At 73.6% G+C, this 17273-nt stretch overlaps 3 protein-coding genes across 3 annotated transcripts; 1 reads left to right on the forward strand and 2 right to left on the reverse strand.

Moving 5' to 3' along the window:
- Positions 1-1620: 1620 nt before the first annotated feature.
- On the reverse strand, positions 1621-4815 carry ARF3 (ARF GTPase 3). Its single transcript, XM_074929734.1, has 5 exons — positions 4712-4815; positions 3641-3818; positions 3367-3477; positions 3130-3254; positions 1621-2512 (listed from the first exon to the last, which is right to left on the reverse strand). The coding sequence occupies exons 2-5, from the start codon at positions 3786-3788 to the stop codon at positions 2351-2353; spliced, it is 546 nt and encodes a 181-aa protein (XP_074785835.1). The 5' UTR covers positions 3789-3818; positions 4712-4815; the 3' UTR covers positions 1621-2350.
- Positions 4816-7740: 2925 nt separating this feature from the next.
- On the forward strand, positions 7741-9578 carry WNT1 (Wnt family member 1). The gene is made up of 4 exons (XM_074929724.1): positions 7741-7841; positions 8123-8376; positions 8578-8843; positions 9090-9578. Exons 1-4 carry the CDS (start codon positions 7741-7743, stop codon positions 9576-9578), a joined length of 1110 nt encoding a protein of 369 aa, XP_074785825.1.
- Positions 9579-15304: 5726 nt separating this feature from the next.
- DDN (dendrin) lies at positions 15305-17103 on the reverse strand. The gene is made up of 2 exons (XM_074929423.1): positions 16612-17103; positions 15305-16370 (listed from the first exon to the last, which is right to left on the reverse strand). The coding sequence occupies exons 1-2, from the start codon at positions 16779-16781 to the stop codon at positions 15305-15307; spliced, it is 1236 nt and encodes a 411-aa protein (XP_074785524.1). The 5' UTR covers positions 16782-17103.
- Between the last annotated feature and the right edge of the window lie 170 nt (positions 17104-17273).

Genomic DNA, 17273 nt, shown 5'->3' on the forward strand with positions numbered 1-17273 from the left:
TGTGGGTGTGCGGGGGGGTCCCCGTCCCCCTCCCGGGCCCGGTCACCCCCCCCCGGTGCCCGAGGACACGCGCCTGTCCGCGCTCCGGTGACACCGAGCCCGTGCTGGCACCGGGCGCCCGCCGCTGCCCCGGGGACTGTCCCGGGCGCCCCTGCCCACCCCGAGCGGGGATGGGGGGGGTCCGGGGGGGGTCGTCCCGGGCACCGGCTGGGTGCAGCACCCGCTGTCCCGGCGCTGTCGGGACTCGGTACCAGCAGGCGGCAGCAAAGCCCGGAGAAACCGGCACCCACCCGGGTCCGGGACCCTCCCCAGCACCCACCCGGACCCAGCACCCTTCTCCAGCACCCGGTGGGTGCCTCCCTTCCCCTGGCACCCCCACACCCCTCCAGCCCCCCCCGCCGTGGGGCACAAAGGGACCTGAGCCCCTCACCCACGAGGAACCGGTCGGAGGGGCTCGGGGGGGGGGGGGGGGCTGGGCCGGGGCCAAACCTGCCCCAAAGCCCCGGTGGCCCCGTGCCTGGGGCGGGGAGGGGGGGGGACACAGTGCCGGGCCGGGAACACCGGGAGCAGCCCCGCCTCGGGGGGGGGGGGTCACAGCGGCACACGGCAAGTAGCCCGGCTGCCTCGCCCCGTGCCGGCGGTGGTGGCCCTGCGGACGGCAGCGGTGGCCCCGGCGGCGGCGGTGCCGGCGCAGGCCCCGGTGCGGCTCCCGGACGACGGCATCGGCACGCCGGCCCCGCGGGCGCACCCACATACCAGCCCCGGTTGCCGAGAGGTGGGGAAGCCGGGCTGGCGGCTGGGGGCCGGGGGGCTAATGGGATTAGGGCCACCGGGTCAGCGCCGGGCTGGCCCCCGCCAGACAAAGCCGCCGGCCGGGCCGGCGGGAACACGCCGGTGCTGGCTCCGTGGCTCCCGGCCCACCGGGGACCCCCCGGTCACCCCCGATCCAACAACCCCCCCCCCCCCCACGCCCGGGCAGGGGGCACCGTGCCCTGGCGCAGTGTGTGTGTGTGTGTTGGGGGGGGGTCCTGGGGGCCAAGAGCCCCCCCAGCCACCGTCACGGAGGGGACACGGGGATGGGGACAGCAGTGCTGGCCCCAGACGGGGCTCAGCTGGGCCCATGGCGGGGGGGTGACACCGGGGGGGGGGTCCTGAGCCCCACTCGCGCCCATCCCGGCGCTGGCACCGTCCCCACGCCCCGGCCGGGATTAGCACTAATGGGATTTACCGTTTCATCCAATATTCCCCTAAAGATGAGCCTGGGAAGGGGGGGAGCCCCCCCTCGCCCCCCCGCCAGCCCCCTTCACCCCGCTAAGCTCTTTCTAATTAAAACCAGCCCGGGGCTGTCCATCACCGTCCCCCTCCGCGGGACCCCCGCGCCGGGGGGGGGAGGCTGCGGAAGAAGAGCCGTGGGGCAGCGCTACATAAAACATGTTTAATATCCAAGGGGGGGAGCCGGGGGTCACCCACCGTCTCAGGCGTGGGGTGGGGGGGGTGGGGGGGGCGAGTACACACGTCCCCGGACGGGGCAGAGCCGCAGCGACACGTCACACCAAGCACAGACCGGGGTATAAATACGGTGCCGGGGGGCGGGGGGGGGGCGTTACAGTACCGGGGGGGGGGGGGGGGGGGGGGGGCGTCCGTCCGTCCGTGAGGGGCAGGGATATACAATCACTATGCTGGCATGGGGTTGGGGTGCAGGCGGCCAGGGTTGGAGTTGGGAGGGGGGAGCATGGGCTGGGGGGGGACCGTGGGGGTCCTGGCAGCCTCATGCCCCCCCCCCATCCCCGTGGGGGCCGCGCTGCGGGGAGGAGACCTGCCTCGAAGTGACATGGGGGGGCTGGGGACGTGTGGGACCCCTGGGAGGGTGGGGGGCACGTAGGGCCAGGAAGGAGGGGGTGTGGGGGGGTGCTGGAGTGGGGTGGGGGGGGACAGGGGAAGGTGTGAATGGTCCCAAATGCCCCCCCCCCCCGCCTCCGCGGCCCCGCTGCCCCCACATTTGGTCCAGAGGAAGGCGAGGGGTGCGGGGACATGCACGGGGACGGGGTGCCCTGGCATGGCCCCCCCGGGCAGGGCAGTGCCGAGGCAGCCCCCAGCCCCCGTCCCGCTCCCCGGGGGGGCTCTGCCCCCGCCCCCCAGATACGTTATATAGAGCTATATTTCCACGCACGCACACACGAGATCCGAGGGGAACCGAGGAGACCCCAAAAAAAGGCGAAAAAAACCCCACAGCAACCGGTGCCAGAAGAAAGCAAAAACCCAACCGGGGCGAGGAGGGGGCGGCCGGGGGGGGCCTGGCACAGCCCCGGGGGTGCGGGGAAGGGGGGGGCCGGGGCCGGCGGCCGCCCGCTCACTTCTTGTTCTTGAGCTGGTTGGCGAGCCAGTCGAGGCCCTCGTAGAGCCCGTCCCCGCTGGTGGCACACGTGGCCTGGATGTACCAGTTACGGTGGCGCAGGGAGTGGAGCCCCAGCTTGTCCGTGATCTCGGCCGCGTTCATGGCGTTGGGCAAGTCCTGGGGCGGAGACGGGGTCACGCGCCAGCCCCCCCCCAGTCCGCCGTGCCCCGATGCCGCGGGGATGGGCACGGACCAGCCCAAGGGAGCGGTAAAGCCCAGCCCTGATGCCACGGGGATGGGCACTAATCCTGCCACGGGGGCTGGCACCAGCCCCGATGCTGCGGGGGGGGAGACACAGCTCTGCCCTGGAGATGTGGGACACCAGCCCCGATGCCACGGGGACGGGCACGGACCAGCCCAAGGGAGCGTTAAAGCCCAGCCCCGACGCCACGGGGATGGGCGTTATCCCACTGCAAGGTGGGGGGGGGGCTGGCACTCGCCCTGATGCCATGGGGGGGACACGGCTCTGCCCTGGGGCCGTGAGACACCAGCCCCGATGCCACGGGGATGGGCACGGGGGCTGGCATCAGCCCTGATGCCATGGGGGGGACACGGCTCTGCCCCGGGGATGCGGGACACCAGCCCCGACGCCGCGGGGATGGACGCGACCCTGCCGCGGGGTGCCTTGGACACCAGCCCCGATACCGTGGGGCCGGGCACATTCCTGCCACCGGTCCTCAGCCCCGACACCCCAGGGATGGTCGTGACCCCCCCCCCGCCCTCCCCAGACCCACCTGCTTGTTGGCGAAGACGAGGAGGACGGCGTCCCGCAGCTCGTCCTCCGCCAGCATCCGCATCAGCTCCTCCCGCGCCTCGTTCACCCGCTCCCGGTCGTTACTGTCCACCACGAAGATCAGCCCTGGCGAGGGCGAGCGGGCGCTGCTGGGGGTGCTGAGGGTGCCCCCCCCCGGCGAGCCCCGTGCCCTCCCCACAGCCTCGGGAAGGGAAAGGGGGGGGGGACACACACCTACCCTGGGTGTTTTGGAAATAATGCCGCCACAGGGGCCGGATCTTGTCCTGCCCGCCCACGTCCCACACGGTGAAGCTGATGTTCTTGTACTCCACCGTCTCCACGTTGAACCCTGCGAGGAGCCACGGCGGAGGGAAACTGAGGCACGCGGGGCCACGAGCCCCCTCCGGAGGAAAGCCCTGCTGGAGGAGGAGGAGGAGGAGGAGGAGGAGGAGGAGGGGGGGGGAATCCCGGTTCGGTGCCCCCCCCAGGCCCCCCCCGCCACACGCACACACCGATGGTGGGGATGGTGGTGACGATCTCCCCCAGCTTCAGCTTGTAGAGGATCGTGGTCTTGCCGGCGGCGTCCAGCCCCACCATCAGGATCCGCATCTCCTTCTTCCCGATGAGGCTCTTCAGCAGGTTCCCGAAGATGTTGCCCATGGTGACGGCGGCGTTGGCTCCGTCCCGATCCTGCGGGGGCACGGGGCAGGCGCTGGGGCGGGGGGGGAGCGAGGGGGGGGCCCGAAAAACTGGGGGTGGGGGAAGCTGCGGGGATCCCCCGAGCTCTGGGGAGCTGCGGGGATCCCCTTGTGCTGGGGGGCTCGGGGATGGGGCTGCGCGCCCCATGTAGCGTGGCTCAATGTGGGGGGGGGGGCTGTGGGGGGGGGATATGGGTGTCCCCCCCCGCCTCGCGCTGCACCCTACAAGGGGACAGGCCCGGGCTCTGCACTGGGGGAAACTGAGGCACGGATCCCAGCTCTCCTCGGGTGAGGGGGGGGGGCACAGCCCCTACACCCCCCCCCCCAGTCCATGCGCGGCCCCCCCGGCCCTTCAACCCTTCAACCTCCCCGCCGGGGGGGGGCCCCCAGCGCCCCCCCCCCCCCGCACCGCAGCGCGCCCCTCCCGGACGTGGGCGACCGCCCGCCCCCCCCCGCCCCGCGACGCCCCCCGAATTGATTACCCCCCCCCTTCTTCTCCCCGCTCGCGCTGCGCCCCTCCAACGCACCGCCCCCCCCCCCCCCCCTCCGGATTGCAGCGCACCCCTAAATCGCCGCCCCCCCCCCCCGGGCGCTGCACCGCCCCCCCCCGCCGCATCGCCCCCCGCCCCCGCCCGCCGCACCCGCCGCCCGCCCCCCCGGACCCCGCGCCCCTCCCGCTGCACCGCACCATTCCCCCCCCCCCCCCCCCGCTGCGATGTGCCCCCCCCCCCCCGTGCTCCGCACCCCCAAACCCGCTGCAGACCCCCCCCCCCCCCAGCGCCGGTGCGGTGCCCCCGCCGCCCCCCCCGCGGTGCAGCGCACCCGCCGATGGACACCGCCCCCCCGCCCCCTCCCCGGTGCTGCCCCCCCGTGTCCCCCCCGCACCTGGTGCCGGTGCCGGTGGCCCCCCCGCCCGCAGCTGACTCTGCACCGCTCCCGCCGCCGGAAGCGGAGGCCCGATCGCGCCGATCTCGCGAGAGCGCCCGGTGTCCCCGTCCCCCCCCCTCCCCGACTCCGCTTCCCGCCCCCCCCCCCACCCCCCCCGCACCGGCCCCGGGGGCGCGCTTGGAGATGAGGGGGGGGGGCACGGAGCTCGCGAGAGCCGTGAGCCGTTTCCATGGCAGCGGCTGCAGCAGTGCGGGGGGGGGGGGAGTGCACCGGGAGGGAGCGGGGGGGTCCCGGTGCGCCCCCACGCTATGAGCACCCCCCCGTCCGGGAGGGGGGGCACGGCGGGGGGGCTGCCCTGTGCTTCAAGAGGCGAGGGGGGGGGTGAGGACCCCAATAACCACACGGGGGTCCCAGCGGTGCGACCCCCGGGCCAGGCTGGAGCCCCCCCGCCCCGGGCCGGGCCGGTACCGGCGGTACCGGGGCCGTGCCGGTGCTCACGGGCCAGGCAGCGGGTGTGGGGTACCCCCGACTCCCCCCCCCGCCCCGTCGCCGTCCCTCGGTCCGCCCAGCCGTCCCGCTGTCCGTCCGTCCCCCGCGTCCGTCCGTCCGTCCCTGCTCGGTGCGGCGGGACGGGACGCGCGGGGCCCCCTCCCCCGTCCCCCCCCCGCCCCGGGCAGGTAGGTAAGGGCGGCCCCCCCGGGGGCACCGGCAGCACCGGCCGCCCCGACGGCTGCGGGAGCCGCTCCGCGCCCCGGGCTCCCGCGGACGCTTCGGGACCGGGAGGGGGGGTCCCAGCATCGGCCCCCCCCAGCCGATTGGGGGGGAGGGGGGGGAACCGGGGCACCGGAATGGGGGGGGGGGGGGGGGTGTCGGGGCAGCAGGAGTCGGGGGGGGGAGCGGGCAGGGGGAGCGGGGGGAGCGGGGACCCCCGGGAGGGTCCCGGGATGGAGCGGGGGGGTCGGGGGGGCCGTGTTTGCGCCCCGCCGCTGGTGGCACGGCCCCGGGCAGGGCCCTCCCGGCCGCGCCCCGGGGCCTCCCCGCGGCCGCTGACCTCAGCCCCGGGAGCCCCGACGGGGCGGCGGCCCGAGGGCGCGGACACCGCCCGGCCCGGAGGGGGGGGGCGGGCGGGAGCCGCCGTCCTGGAGCAGAGACCCCGGGGCCGGGGGAAGGGGGGGAGGAGGATTTGGGGGGGTGTCCGGTGCGACCCCCCCCCGCGCCGGCCCGGGGCTTTGTCCGTCCTTGCATTGAAATCGCGAGCGGCGGCCCCGGGCCGTGACGGGCGAGCGGGGCTAATCCGGCCCCGCATGACTGGTCCGGGGAAACCGCCGCGGGGGGATTACACCCCCCTACGCACCCCCCGGACCCCCCCCCCGCACCCCGCCACAACGGGGGGCTCAGCTCACAGCCCCCCCGCCCCGCCCCGCCGGGGGACAGCGGGGACAGACCCTCGTCCCCACCGAGACGTGTGGCAGCACGGGCCCCCCCCCTCACCCCGCATCACCGTGCTCTGACCGTGGGGACCCCCAGGCCGCCCCCCCCGCCCCCGGGCACCCCCCCGCCATCCCTCCATCCCTCCCCCCCCGGGGCAGGGGCAGCCCTGTCGCACCCACGGGGGGTTGCTCACAGCGTGGGCGCCCACCGGGACGTTCACGGGGGGCCCGGGGTGCAGGGCCCGGGGTCGGGCCCCGTTCGCAGCTCGGGACAACCCCGGGACATCCCGACCCCGAGCGGCGAGAGGACGCGGTCGCCCCGTCGCGCCGGGCGCGAACCGGGACGGGCGAGGGGTCCGGGGGCTCCGGACCGGCACCGGCGACCGGCGCAGCCCCGACGGTCCCGTTCCCCGGGCGGCTGCACGTCCCCGTCCTGTCCCGTGTGTGTCGTGTGTTCCCCCCCGCCAAAACCCGGGTGTCCCGGGACCCCTGTGAGCTCCGGGGTTGTCCCGGGACTCTGCCCCTCCCGTGAGCCCGGGGCTATCCCGGGAGATCCCGTCACTCCACTCCCCCGTGCGCCCCGGGCCGTCCCGGGTGATCCCGGGCTATCCCCGGCCCCCGCTCCCTCCGTGCGCCCGGAGCTGTCCCCGGCCGTCCCGGACTATTCCGGGTCCTCCTCCTCCTCCTCTTCCTCCTCCTCCTCCTTGCACCGGGAGCTGTCCCGGGCCGTGCCGGGCTCCCGGTACCGGTAGAGCGTGTGCGCGGGGCGGCGGGGCCGGGGCGGGGAGGGCGGGGGGGCGGCAGCAGGGCCCCCCCCAACCCCCCCGGCCGCTCTCTGGGCACGGGGCCGGGGCGCAGCCACCCGCCGGGCTAATCCGGGCCGTGACGGACAGGCCCGGCGCCGCCGCTCCGGCCGCCCCATAAGAGGTGCCGCGGCCCCGCCGCTCCCCATTGTTAGGGCGCGGACGCGGGGAGGCCCCGTTCGGCGGGACCGGCCCATGGGGACCCTCCGCGCCGCCCCTATAAGAGGGAAGGGGCTGGAAGATGCTCCCGGGTGCTGAGCGCTGCGCACCCGCCGCGCCGCGCCGAGTCCAGCCGCGCCGCCTCCCCGGGGAGTCACCGGGTACCGCGCACGGAGCGTTGAGCACCGGCACCGGGCACCGGCACCGGGTACCGCGCAGGGAGCGCTGAGCATCGGGTACCGGGCACCGGGTACCGCGTACGGAGCGCCGAGCACCGGGCACTGAGCACCGGGTACCGCGCACGGAGCGCCGAGCACCGGGCACCGAGTACCGGGGGCACCGAGCACCGGGCACGGAGCGCCCGACGCCGCGCTCCGGGGGACCGGGCAGGGAGCGCCGGGCCCCGCAGTCCCGACGCGGCGCCCCGGGGCTCCGTCTCCAGCCCGGTTGCCGGTGCCGGTGGCCGTTCTCCCGTCCGGCGCTCCCCGCGGCCGCCCTCCCCGGAGCCGCCCGCGCCCCGCGCGTCCGGAAACACGCGTGGATGTAGCGGCCGGGCCGGGGGCTCCGCGGCACCATAAATACCCCCGGCGGCCGCTCGCCCGCGCATTCTGCCGGGGCTCCCGGGGCCGGAGCCATGCGAGCCGCCGCGCTGGGGCTGGCGCTCCGGGCGCTCTGGGCTCTGGCCCTCTCCTCCCTCTCCAACACGCTGGCGGTGAACAACAGCGGGCGGTGGTGGTGAGTCCACCGGCACCGGGACCGGGGCTGGGACCGGGGAGGCGGCGAGGGGGGGAGCGGGGCTGGCACCGGCTGCCCCCCGTAGCCGGGGATGGGGTGTGAAGGTGTCACTGCTCGGGGGGGGGACACACACACACACAGACACACGCACCCCCCCACCCCCCGGGTGGAGGATGCTCCGGTAGCGGAGACAAACCGGGGCAGGGTGTCGGGGGGGAGCGGGGTGCTGGGGGGACACCCCCTCTCCGCCTCGCCACGGTGACGGCCGCCGTGTGCCGTAGGGGCATCATCAACGTGGCCTCGTCCACCAACCTGCTGACGGACTCCAAGAACGTGCAGCTGGTGCTGGACCCCAGCCTGCAGCTGCTGAGCCGCAAACAGCGCAAACTGATCCGCCAGAACCCCGGCATCCTGCACAGCGTCAGCTCCGGCCTCCAGACCGCCATCAAGGAGTGCAAGTGGCAGTTCCGCAACCGCCGCTGGAACTGTCCCACCTCCCAGGGCCCCAACATCTTCGGCAAAATCGTCAACCGGGGTGAGGCCGCGTGGCGGCGGCGGGGGGGTCCCCGTGTCCCCTCCCCGGTACCCCCGAGACGGGATGCTTGGCAAAAGCACCCCCTCTACCCCCCCGCCCTGGTTCATCGCCAGCCCGGCGTGGCTGCGGGTTTGGGGTGCTGAGGGGGGGTGTCGCCTCCCCGTCCCGGCAGCACCCCGAGGTCCCCGCTCCCCTCCGCAGGGTGCCGGGAGACGGCGTTCATCTTCGCCATCACCAGCGCCGGCGTGACGCACTCGGTGGCCCGGTCCTGCTCGGAGGGTTCCATCGAATCCTGCACCTGCGATTACCGGCGTCGCGGCCCCGGGGGGCCCGACTGGCACTGGGGGGGCTGCAGCGACAACATCGACTTTGGGCGCCTCTTCGGGAGGGAGTTCGTGGACTCGAGCGAGAAGGGCCGTGACCTGCGTTTCCTCATGAACCTGCACAACAACGAGGCCGGGCGCATGGTGAGGGCATGGGGGGGGGTCTTGGGCAGCGCCGGGGGGGGGGACACGAGGATGTCCACGGCCACAGAACCCCCCAACCTGCCCCTGTCCGGGCGCTGGGAACATCAGAGAGGTTTTTCCCACCCGGCTCTGGGTGAGCCGAGCATGATGCGATGCCACGTGGAAGTGAGGTCCCTGGGGCGGGAGGGGGGGGCCCGCAGGCTGCTCACAGCACCCCAAATCCCCCCCCTCGTCCTTTCCTTGCAGACGGTCTTCTCGGAGATGCGCCAGGAGTGCAAGTGCCACGGCATGTCGGGCTCCTGCACCGTCCGCACGTGCTGGATGCGGCTGCCCACCTTCCGCGCCGTGGGTGACGTCCTCAAGGACCGATTCGACGGGGCCTCCCGCGTCATCTACGGCAACAAGGGCAGCAACCGGGCGTCGCGGGTGGAGCTGCATCACCTGGAACCCGAGAACCCGGCCCACAAACCCCCCTCGCCCCACGACCTCGTCTACTTCGAGAAGTCGCCCAATTTCTGCACCTACAGCGGGAAGACGGGGACGGCGGGGACGGCCGGGAGGTTCTGCAACAGCTCCTCGCCGGGGCTGGATGGGTGCGAGCTGCTGTGCTGCGGGCGCGGGTACCGCACGCGCACCCAGCGCGTCACCGAGCGCTGCAACTGCACCTTCCACTGGTGCTGCCACGTCAGCTGCCTCAACTGCACCAACACGCAGGTGCTGCACGAGTGCCTGTGACCCCCCCTCCCCACCCGCCACCGCCACAGGGACCACCCTGCCCCATCCCGGAGGGGGTCTTGCGCCACCCCCCATGACTGGGTGCTCGGCCGGATTGTGAAGGCGCCCGTGGATGCGCCCCGGGGACCCTCCTGCTGGCCCCTCCTGGGCAGAGCGGTTGCCCCAGGGGCCAGCAACGGGCCTGGGGGGGCTCGGGGCCACGCACCTTCCCGGCTGCCCCCTCGGCTGCTCCGGCTCCGCGGGGTCTCCTTCTCGCTGTAAATAAAATATTTATTGCGGACGGTTTGAGGCCGCCCCCGCCCTGCGCTTCGCTGGCCCCAGGCCCTGTTTTTTATAATTAAAGATAATAATTAATAATAATAATTAATAATAATAATAATGCTTTGTTACAGGTTTCACTGATAGCCTTTAGAGAAGAATAAAGGATATATTTTTATCAGTCCTGCCCCGATTTGTTTCTGGGGGGGCTGGGGGAGGAAGGGGACGAGCTGCTGGGGGGGGGGGGGGGCAATGTCCCCCAAACCGCAGGGCTGGGCAGCCGGCCCCCACCACCCACATCCATCCGTCCGTCCGTCCATCCGTCACCTCCCCTTCCCCTCACCTCCCCGTTCCGTGTCCGCCAGCCCCTCCGGCCGTCTGTCCGTCCATCCTTCTACCCCCTCCCTCCTCCCCTCCCCGCAGACCCCCATCTTCCTCCCACCGTGGCCGTCTCCAGCCCAGCCGCCGCTCCCGGTCGGGGCGTCCGTCCCCACGGCCGGGGCGCCCATCACCATGGCACCTGGGCTGCGGCATCCTCGGCGCTGGAATTTGCCGGGGCGGTGGGACTGGTGCCGCCGGGGCCGGGCGTTGGGAGCGGCCACGGGAGGTACAAGACGGCAGACAGGGAATGAGCATCGTCCATCACCGCTCCCGGCCGGGGCTGACGGCTCCCCTCGGCTCCGGGGGAGGAGGGGGGCCGGGGAGGGCACGGAGGTTACTGGGGCCGGGGCCGGGGGGGCCAGGACTGGCCACTGGCCCCACACGCAGCCCCACACTCGGGCGTGGGGCCTGGCTGCAGGCAGAGGAAGGTCGTGGTAAAGGTGGGGCACAGCTCTGCGGCTGGCAGGTGCCCCGCTGGGGTTGTTATTGCCCCGGGACGGGCAAACCCCCCCCCCCGGGATGGGCATCCCCCCGAGGCTGGCATCCCCCTGGGATGGGTTTTCCCCTGGGATAAACATCCCACAGGAGTGGGAATAGCCCCAGGACGGACATCCCTGGGACGGGCCCCCCCGGGACAGGTATCCCACCGGGACGGGCACCCCTGGGGTGGGCGCGGGGCCCACATTCACCCCCTGCACCGTAACTCCACACTTTGGGGAGGGCGAAGTCCCCACGTCCCGCACGGGCCAAACCACGGGGCCACGGTGACATCCAGCCACAGGCAGCGGGGCAGGGAGCTGGCCCTGCCAGGGGACCCCCCATTCCCATCCGTGCCCCCCCCTCCCGCCCCACCCTGCCGCTGGGGGGTCCCCGCGGCCTGGGCTGCCCCGCGGCCGGAGCCGGGAACCTCGCGGGGCCCCTGGGGATTCGCGGCATCAAAAGCTGCGGGATGACGCTGCCGCCACCCAAAATATCCCCCGGAGCCGATAGTGGAAAAGTTGATGTTTAGACTCAGAGGAGAAGGGGGGGGGGGGGGCGGGAAAAAAAAACCCGGGGGCCCCCGCTGTCCACGCCAAGGTAAAAACACAGCCTGGCGTGGCGAAATCAAATAAAGAACTGCGAGAAAAAACGACTGGAAAGGAACACAGCCCGAAATAACCCTCCGAGCATCTCCCGCCTGCCGGGAGTTATCTGCCTGCTAAATTCTGCACACGCACAGGGCATGAAAATAGCCTGTTTTCCTGCGGTAGCGAGTCAGGAATATAGATAATGACATTCTTATAAGTCACCTCTGTTACTCAGCTTTTCCTGCGCGCCGGTGACCGCCGGGCACCTCGGGGCAGGCGCGACCCCCCGCGCGGGCAGGGGCACCCCGGGTGCGGGGTGGGTGCTCGGCTGCAGGGCGCAGACCTCCCCGGCTTGTACAAATAACGCTGGAAATAGCCGCTGGTGTGGTGCAGGGACAGACGGACAGGGATGGGGACAGACGGACAAGGACAGGGATGGGGACAGGGCGGTCCCGCCCCGCACCAGCCCGTCACATCTGGGAAGTTGGGTAACAGCTGGATGGTGGCTGCGAGCCAGGCCTGTGGTCAGTTGGGCCCCCCCCTTCCCCGGGGGGGGAGTCTGCCCCGGGGTGAGGGACAGACGGACAGAGCCACGGCCAGAGGTGTGGGACAGAGGGACGGGACAGTGCCCAGAGGTGCGGGACAGACGGACAGAGCCACGGCCAGGGGTGCAGGACAGATGGACAGATCCATGGTCAGAGATGCGGGACAGACGGACAGAGCCAGGCCCAGCGGTGCAGGACAGAAGGATGAGACAGTGCACAGAAGTGCAGGACAGACGGACAGCCATGGCCAGGGCTGGGGGACAGAGGGTCAGGACTGCCCAGAGGTGCAGGACAGACAGACAGGACAGTGCCCAGAGGTGTGGGACAGACGGACAGAGCCATGGCCAGAGGTGTGGGACAGAAGGATGGCACAGTGCCCAGCGGTGCAGGACAGACAGACAGAGCCAGGGCCAGAGGTGCAGGACAGAGGGACGGGACAGTGCCCAAAGTTTCAGGACAGACGGACAGGATGACACACAGAGCGTAGGACAGAGCAACAGGGTTGTTTCCATGGGTGCAGGACAGACGGACGGTGTCAGTCCAAGAGGTGTGGGACAGACGGACAGAGCCATGGCCAGGAGTGTGGGACAGAGGGACAGGACAGTGCCCAGAGGTGCGGGACAGACGGACGGTGTCAGTCCCAGAGGTGTGGGACAGACGGACAGGCCAGAGGGACGGAGCCAGGCCCAGCGGCACAGCCTGGCCGGCGGCACCGTCCCCGCCGCGGGCCCGTCCCCATCCCGCACCCCGTTAACGGCCGCCAGCGGCCCAGCCCCGGGCCCGGCTCCCCCTCGCCCCCGGACCCGCGTCCTCCCGCCAGCGCCCGGCTTGTCCGGCCGCCCCCCCCGGCCGCCGCATTCCTCCGACGCGGGGCCAACGCACCCGGCAACCGTGGCAGGGCTGGCCTCTAATCCCCGGGCATGCCAGCCCCGGGGGGACCGTCGCCGTCACCCACTCCTCGATAGGTGACCAATGCCCGAGACGAACAATTAGGGACAAAGCCGGAGCCGCCGGGGGCTAACGCCGGCCTTCACGGGTGCCTTGTGCGGCATTCGGCGAGTTTAATGAATTGTCCATCACTCCTTTCAGCTCCGCTCGCCCGGGCTGGATTAATCTGAGAAGCCGCAGTGGGGAAGGAGCCGCTAAGCCTGTATTTATTACTCTGCCATTGTAACTAATTGAGGTAATTATCTGTGACTCCAACCCCGCGCAACAATGGCGCATTCACCCGCACGCCCTTCCCACCGGCTACCTCCGCGCGGCCTGGGAGAGCCGCCGGCCCCGCGTGGCCACCGTGCGCGGGGATGTGGCCGGGGTTGGGTGGTCATCGTGCCGCGGGGGGATGTGGCTGTCCAGGGTCGTGGCGTGGCCGGTACCGCGTGGCCGTGGCGTGGCCGGTACCGTGTGCGCGTGGGAGCCGTCGCTCTGTGGGGATGTGGCCAGTGCTGCCGGCACACGTGGGTCGTGGCGTGGCCAGTGCCAGTTGCGCATGTGAGTCACGGCTCCAAGGAGCCACCACCGGCACCGGTGACACGTGTGGGTCGTGTCTCCCCGGGGCCAACACCGGTGACACCCGTGGCCCCGTCGGTCCTGGAGGGGACCCGCGGGGGCTGCGCGATGTGCAAGGGCAGGGGTTCCCCCCCCCTGACCCCGCCGCTCCCGGGGCAGGACCCCCGGTGTCCCCCGGTGTCCCCCGGTGCCCTCGGTCCGGTCGGTCACCGGCTGCGCGGCGACATCTGGTGGCCGCGGGCTGCACCGCGCACCGGACCGGGGCCACCGGTACCGGACGGGACGTCCCCGCCCCCCCCCGACGGTCCCACGCGTGGGCACCCCCGCGGCTGCGCTCCCCACCCCCCCCCGAGCTGCGGCGGGTTTTGGGGGGCGGCGGGAGGCGGGGGGGGGCCCGGGGGGGCGGCGCTGGCGCCAGCGCGGCCCGAATTAGAAGGTGATTTTCTCGGCGGGGAGCGGGAGGGGTTTGGGCAGGAGCTGAGCCCACGGAAAGGGCCGCGCCGCCTTCCCCCGCGTCTGGGACACCCCGGGCCACGCCGGGCAGCGCGCCCGGCCGAGCCGAGCCGAGCCGGGCCGATCCACCCCGGGCTGTACCGAACTGATACGGGCTGTGCCGTGCCAGGCTGTATTGTGCCATCCTGAGCCGTGCCAAGCTAAGCCAGGCTGTACAGAGCTGTGCCGGGCTGTCCCAGGCTGAGCCAAGATGTGCCGAGCCGTGCCGGGTCATACCAGGACGTGCCAGGCAACACTGAGCTGCGCCAAGCAGTGCTGGGCCAGGCCAAGCTGTGCCAGACCGTGCCAGGATACACCAGGCCGTGCCAGGCCACGCCAAGCATCCCAGACCATGCCGAGCTGTGCCAGGCCCTGCCAAGCTGTGCCAAACTGTGTCAGGCTACACTGAGCTGTGCCAGGCCATGCCAGGCTGTGTCAGGTTATACTGAGCTGTGCCAGGCCATGCCGAGCTGTGCCAGGCTATACCGAGCTAGTCCAGGGCATGCCAAGCCGTGCCAGGTTACACTGAGCAGTGCCAGGCTGTGCCAAGTGATGCCGAGCTGTGCCAGGCCAAGCTGAGCCGTGCCGTGCCAGGCTGTGCCAAGCTATACTGAGCCGTGCCAGGCTATATCGAGCCGTGCCAGGCCATGCCAGGCTGCGCCAGGCCCGGGCCGTGCCGCGGTGGGCTGAGGTTGCCATCGTGGCCGGGCTCAGGCCCAGACCCTGGTCCCGCGTCCCCGCGCCAGGACAGGGGACGAGTGGGGTGACGTGGCCCCGGGGCTGCCCCACGAGCGGCCCCCCCAGGGCGCGGGAGGCCCCGGACACCCCGGTGCCCGCTGCGGCGGCTGCCCCGCGCCGTGACCTCCCGGCCGGTGTCACCGGGATAATGACAGGGTCGCGCAGGGGGGCGGGGGAGGAGCCGGTTTTAAATAACGTGCAAATTGGGACACGGTGTTTGTGCGGTTTCCTCTGGCCGCGGGGATCCTCCCCCCCCCGCAGCGTGACTAAGAGGCGGTGGCCGTACAGGGAGGGGGGGGGGACGACGAGCCCCCCTCGATGACTCAACCCGGGGACCCCCCCCGGCCGTGACGTGGGGCCGGTGGCCGCGGGCCAGGCCTGCTGCGCTCACCCGGTCATTACGGGGGACCCGGGGGGGGCGGCCGGCGCGTCCCACCCCCGCCGGGACGCCCGGGGCCTCCGACTGACCCCGGGACCGCGGGGTGAGGGGGGGGTTCGGCCGCCTGGGTCCTCGCTGGGGCAGAACGGGGGGTGCAGGGGAGGGCGGGGGGGGGGGGGGGGGGGTGATGGCTCCCCCCTCACCGCGCACACACAAGGGGCGGAGGCGGCGCACGGGGATCCCGCAGCCTTTATTAGGGTCCGCCGGAGGGTCCCGCAGCCCCCAGCCCCGCCCCCCGAGGGCCACACCCCGCCAAGCCCCGCCCCCCAAGGACCACACCCCTGTAGCCCCCACCCCTTAAGCCCGGGGGGGGCTGGCAGCCCCCGGGGGGGCCCCGGTGCTCTCCAGGCTGCTGCTGCTGCTGCTGTAGGCGCGGGCGTCGCGGCAGTGCCGCCACCGGGCCCCCCCCGGCCCCCCCTCGGCCTCGGAGTCGGAGTCGGGCGCCGTGTGCCGCCGGATGCGCGACACGGCCTCGCGCAGCGCCTGGGCGTACAGCGCCGGCCGCCGCGGGGGGGGCCGCCCCCGGGCACCCCCGGAACCCCCCGGGCTCCGCCAGGGAACACGCGGGCTGCCGGGAGGATCCCGGGGGGGCTCCCGGGGGGGCGAAGGTGCCGCTGGCGGGGTGGCGGTGGTAGGGGGGGCGGCGGCGGCCTCAGGGGGGCTGCCCGGGGTGGGGGTGGGCCCCGGGGACCCCCCGGTGTAGCGGACCTGTTGTCGCTGCGGGGGGGGCACGTACTGGGCCCGGACCACCACGCGGGTGGCGTCGATGAGGACGTGACCCCCCGGCCCCCGCCGGCCCCTGCCGCGCCCCGGGCCCCGCTCCCGGCCGGCCGCCGCCCGGGGCAGCGTCTGGCTGTGCCGGGGGGTCCCGGGCCCCCCCAGGGCCGGCTGTGGCCCGCGGGGCCGCCGGTGCCCGGCCTCGGTGGCCGCCCGGGGCAGCGTGTGGCTCCAGCCCCCCGGCACAGCCCCCCGGGCGCGGGGTGCGGGCGGGGGGCTGCGCGGGCCCCGGGGGGGCCGGAGCTGCAGGGTGCGGTGGGGAGCGTCGTAAGCGGGGGGTGAGATGTAAGGGGGTGGCCCCCCCCGGCGCGGGGGGGCCGCCTGCACCCGCTGCATGTGGGCTTCGTAGCTGGGGGGGCCCTGCCTGCTCCCCGGCAGCGGGGGACGGGGGGGACACGGCGGGTGCCGGCCCCGGGGTGCGCTGCCCCCCGTCCCCTCGGGTTGGCAGCGGGTTGGGGGGGCGCGGGGTCGGGTGTCGCGCCCTTGGGGGGGCGGGGGGGCGAAGTCCTGCAGGTGCCGGGGGGGACTGGGGGGTGCTGGGGGCCAGGGGGGGGCCAGCTCTGCCACGAAGCGCTTCTCCAGGTACCTGCAAGACAGAGAGGGGAGGGCGGGGGGCGTGAGGGTTTGGGGAATTTTTGGGGGGGGGGGCGAGGGAGTGGGTGAAGGTTTGGGAGTGAAGGGAAGGAGTGGGGGGGGCATGAGGGTTTGGGGAGCACGGGGATGCAGCGGGGGGGGTCGTGAGGGGTGCGAGGGTTTGGGGAACGCGGGCAGGGGGGGACTAGGGCACGGGGCGGCCCCCCCCTCACCCCCCTGGCCCCCCCACTCACGCGTACTCCCCGGCGATGCGGCGGTAGGTCCAGGGGGGCGCGGGCCGGCACCCCGCGGCCATGCCGGCGCCGGGGCTGCAACACGCCACCGTGTCGATCTCCACCAGCAGCAGCTTGGTCCGCTCGCAGATCCGCAGGCGCCCCGCGCCCCGCTCCGCGCCCCCCAGCATTGCCCCCGCGGGGTGGACCAGGGGGTCGAGGGGGAGCCGGGGGGGGTAGGGGGGGTCACCCCGCAGCCACACGCCTCCCCCGGAGCCTCGGCGCAGCCACCGCCGCACGTGCACCCCCGGGGACCCCCCCGTGTCCCGCCCGGTGGCACTGCCAGGCCCTCGGCCACCGGGCAAGCCCGGGAGAGCGCGGGGAGCCCGCCGGTCGTCCCAGGGGTGTCGTGTGTGGTGCCCCCCCCTCTCCCCAAACACCACCACCACCCCCCCCCACCACCACCACCCCGGGATCCCTTCCCCCCCCTGCGCCAAAGCGAGCGATGCCGGGTTTGGCACCGAGCGCCGCAGCCCACGCGGGCTCCGAGCGGAGCTTAGCAACCCTCCGGCGGCGGCATGGCAACGGCACCGGCCCCCCCCAACCCCGGGGGGGTGCGCCTCTGTCCCCCTCACAGCCCCGCCGCTCTCACCTCGCACCGCAGCCTCTGCCGGACCCCGGGG

Source organism: Athene noctua, chromosome 30 (genome assembly GCF_965140245.1).
Source record: "Athene noctua chromosome 30, bAthNoc1.hap1.1, whole genome shotgun sequence".
Classification (NCBI taxonomy): Eukaryota; Metazoa; Chordata; class Aves; order Strigiformes; family Strigidae; genus Athene; species Athene noctua.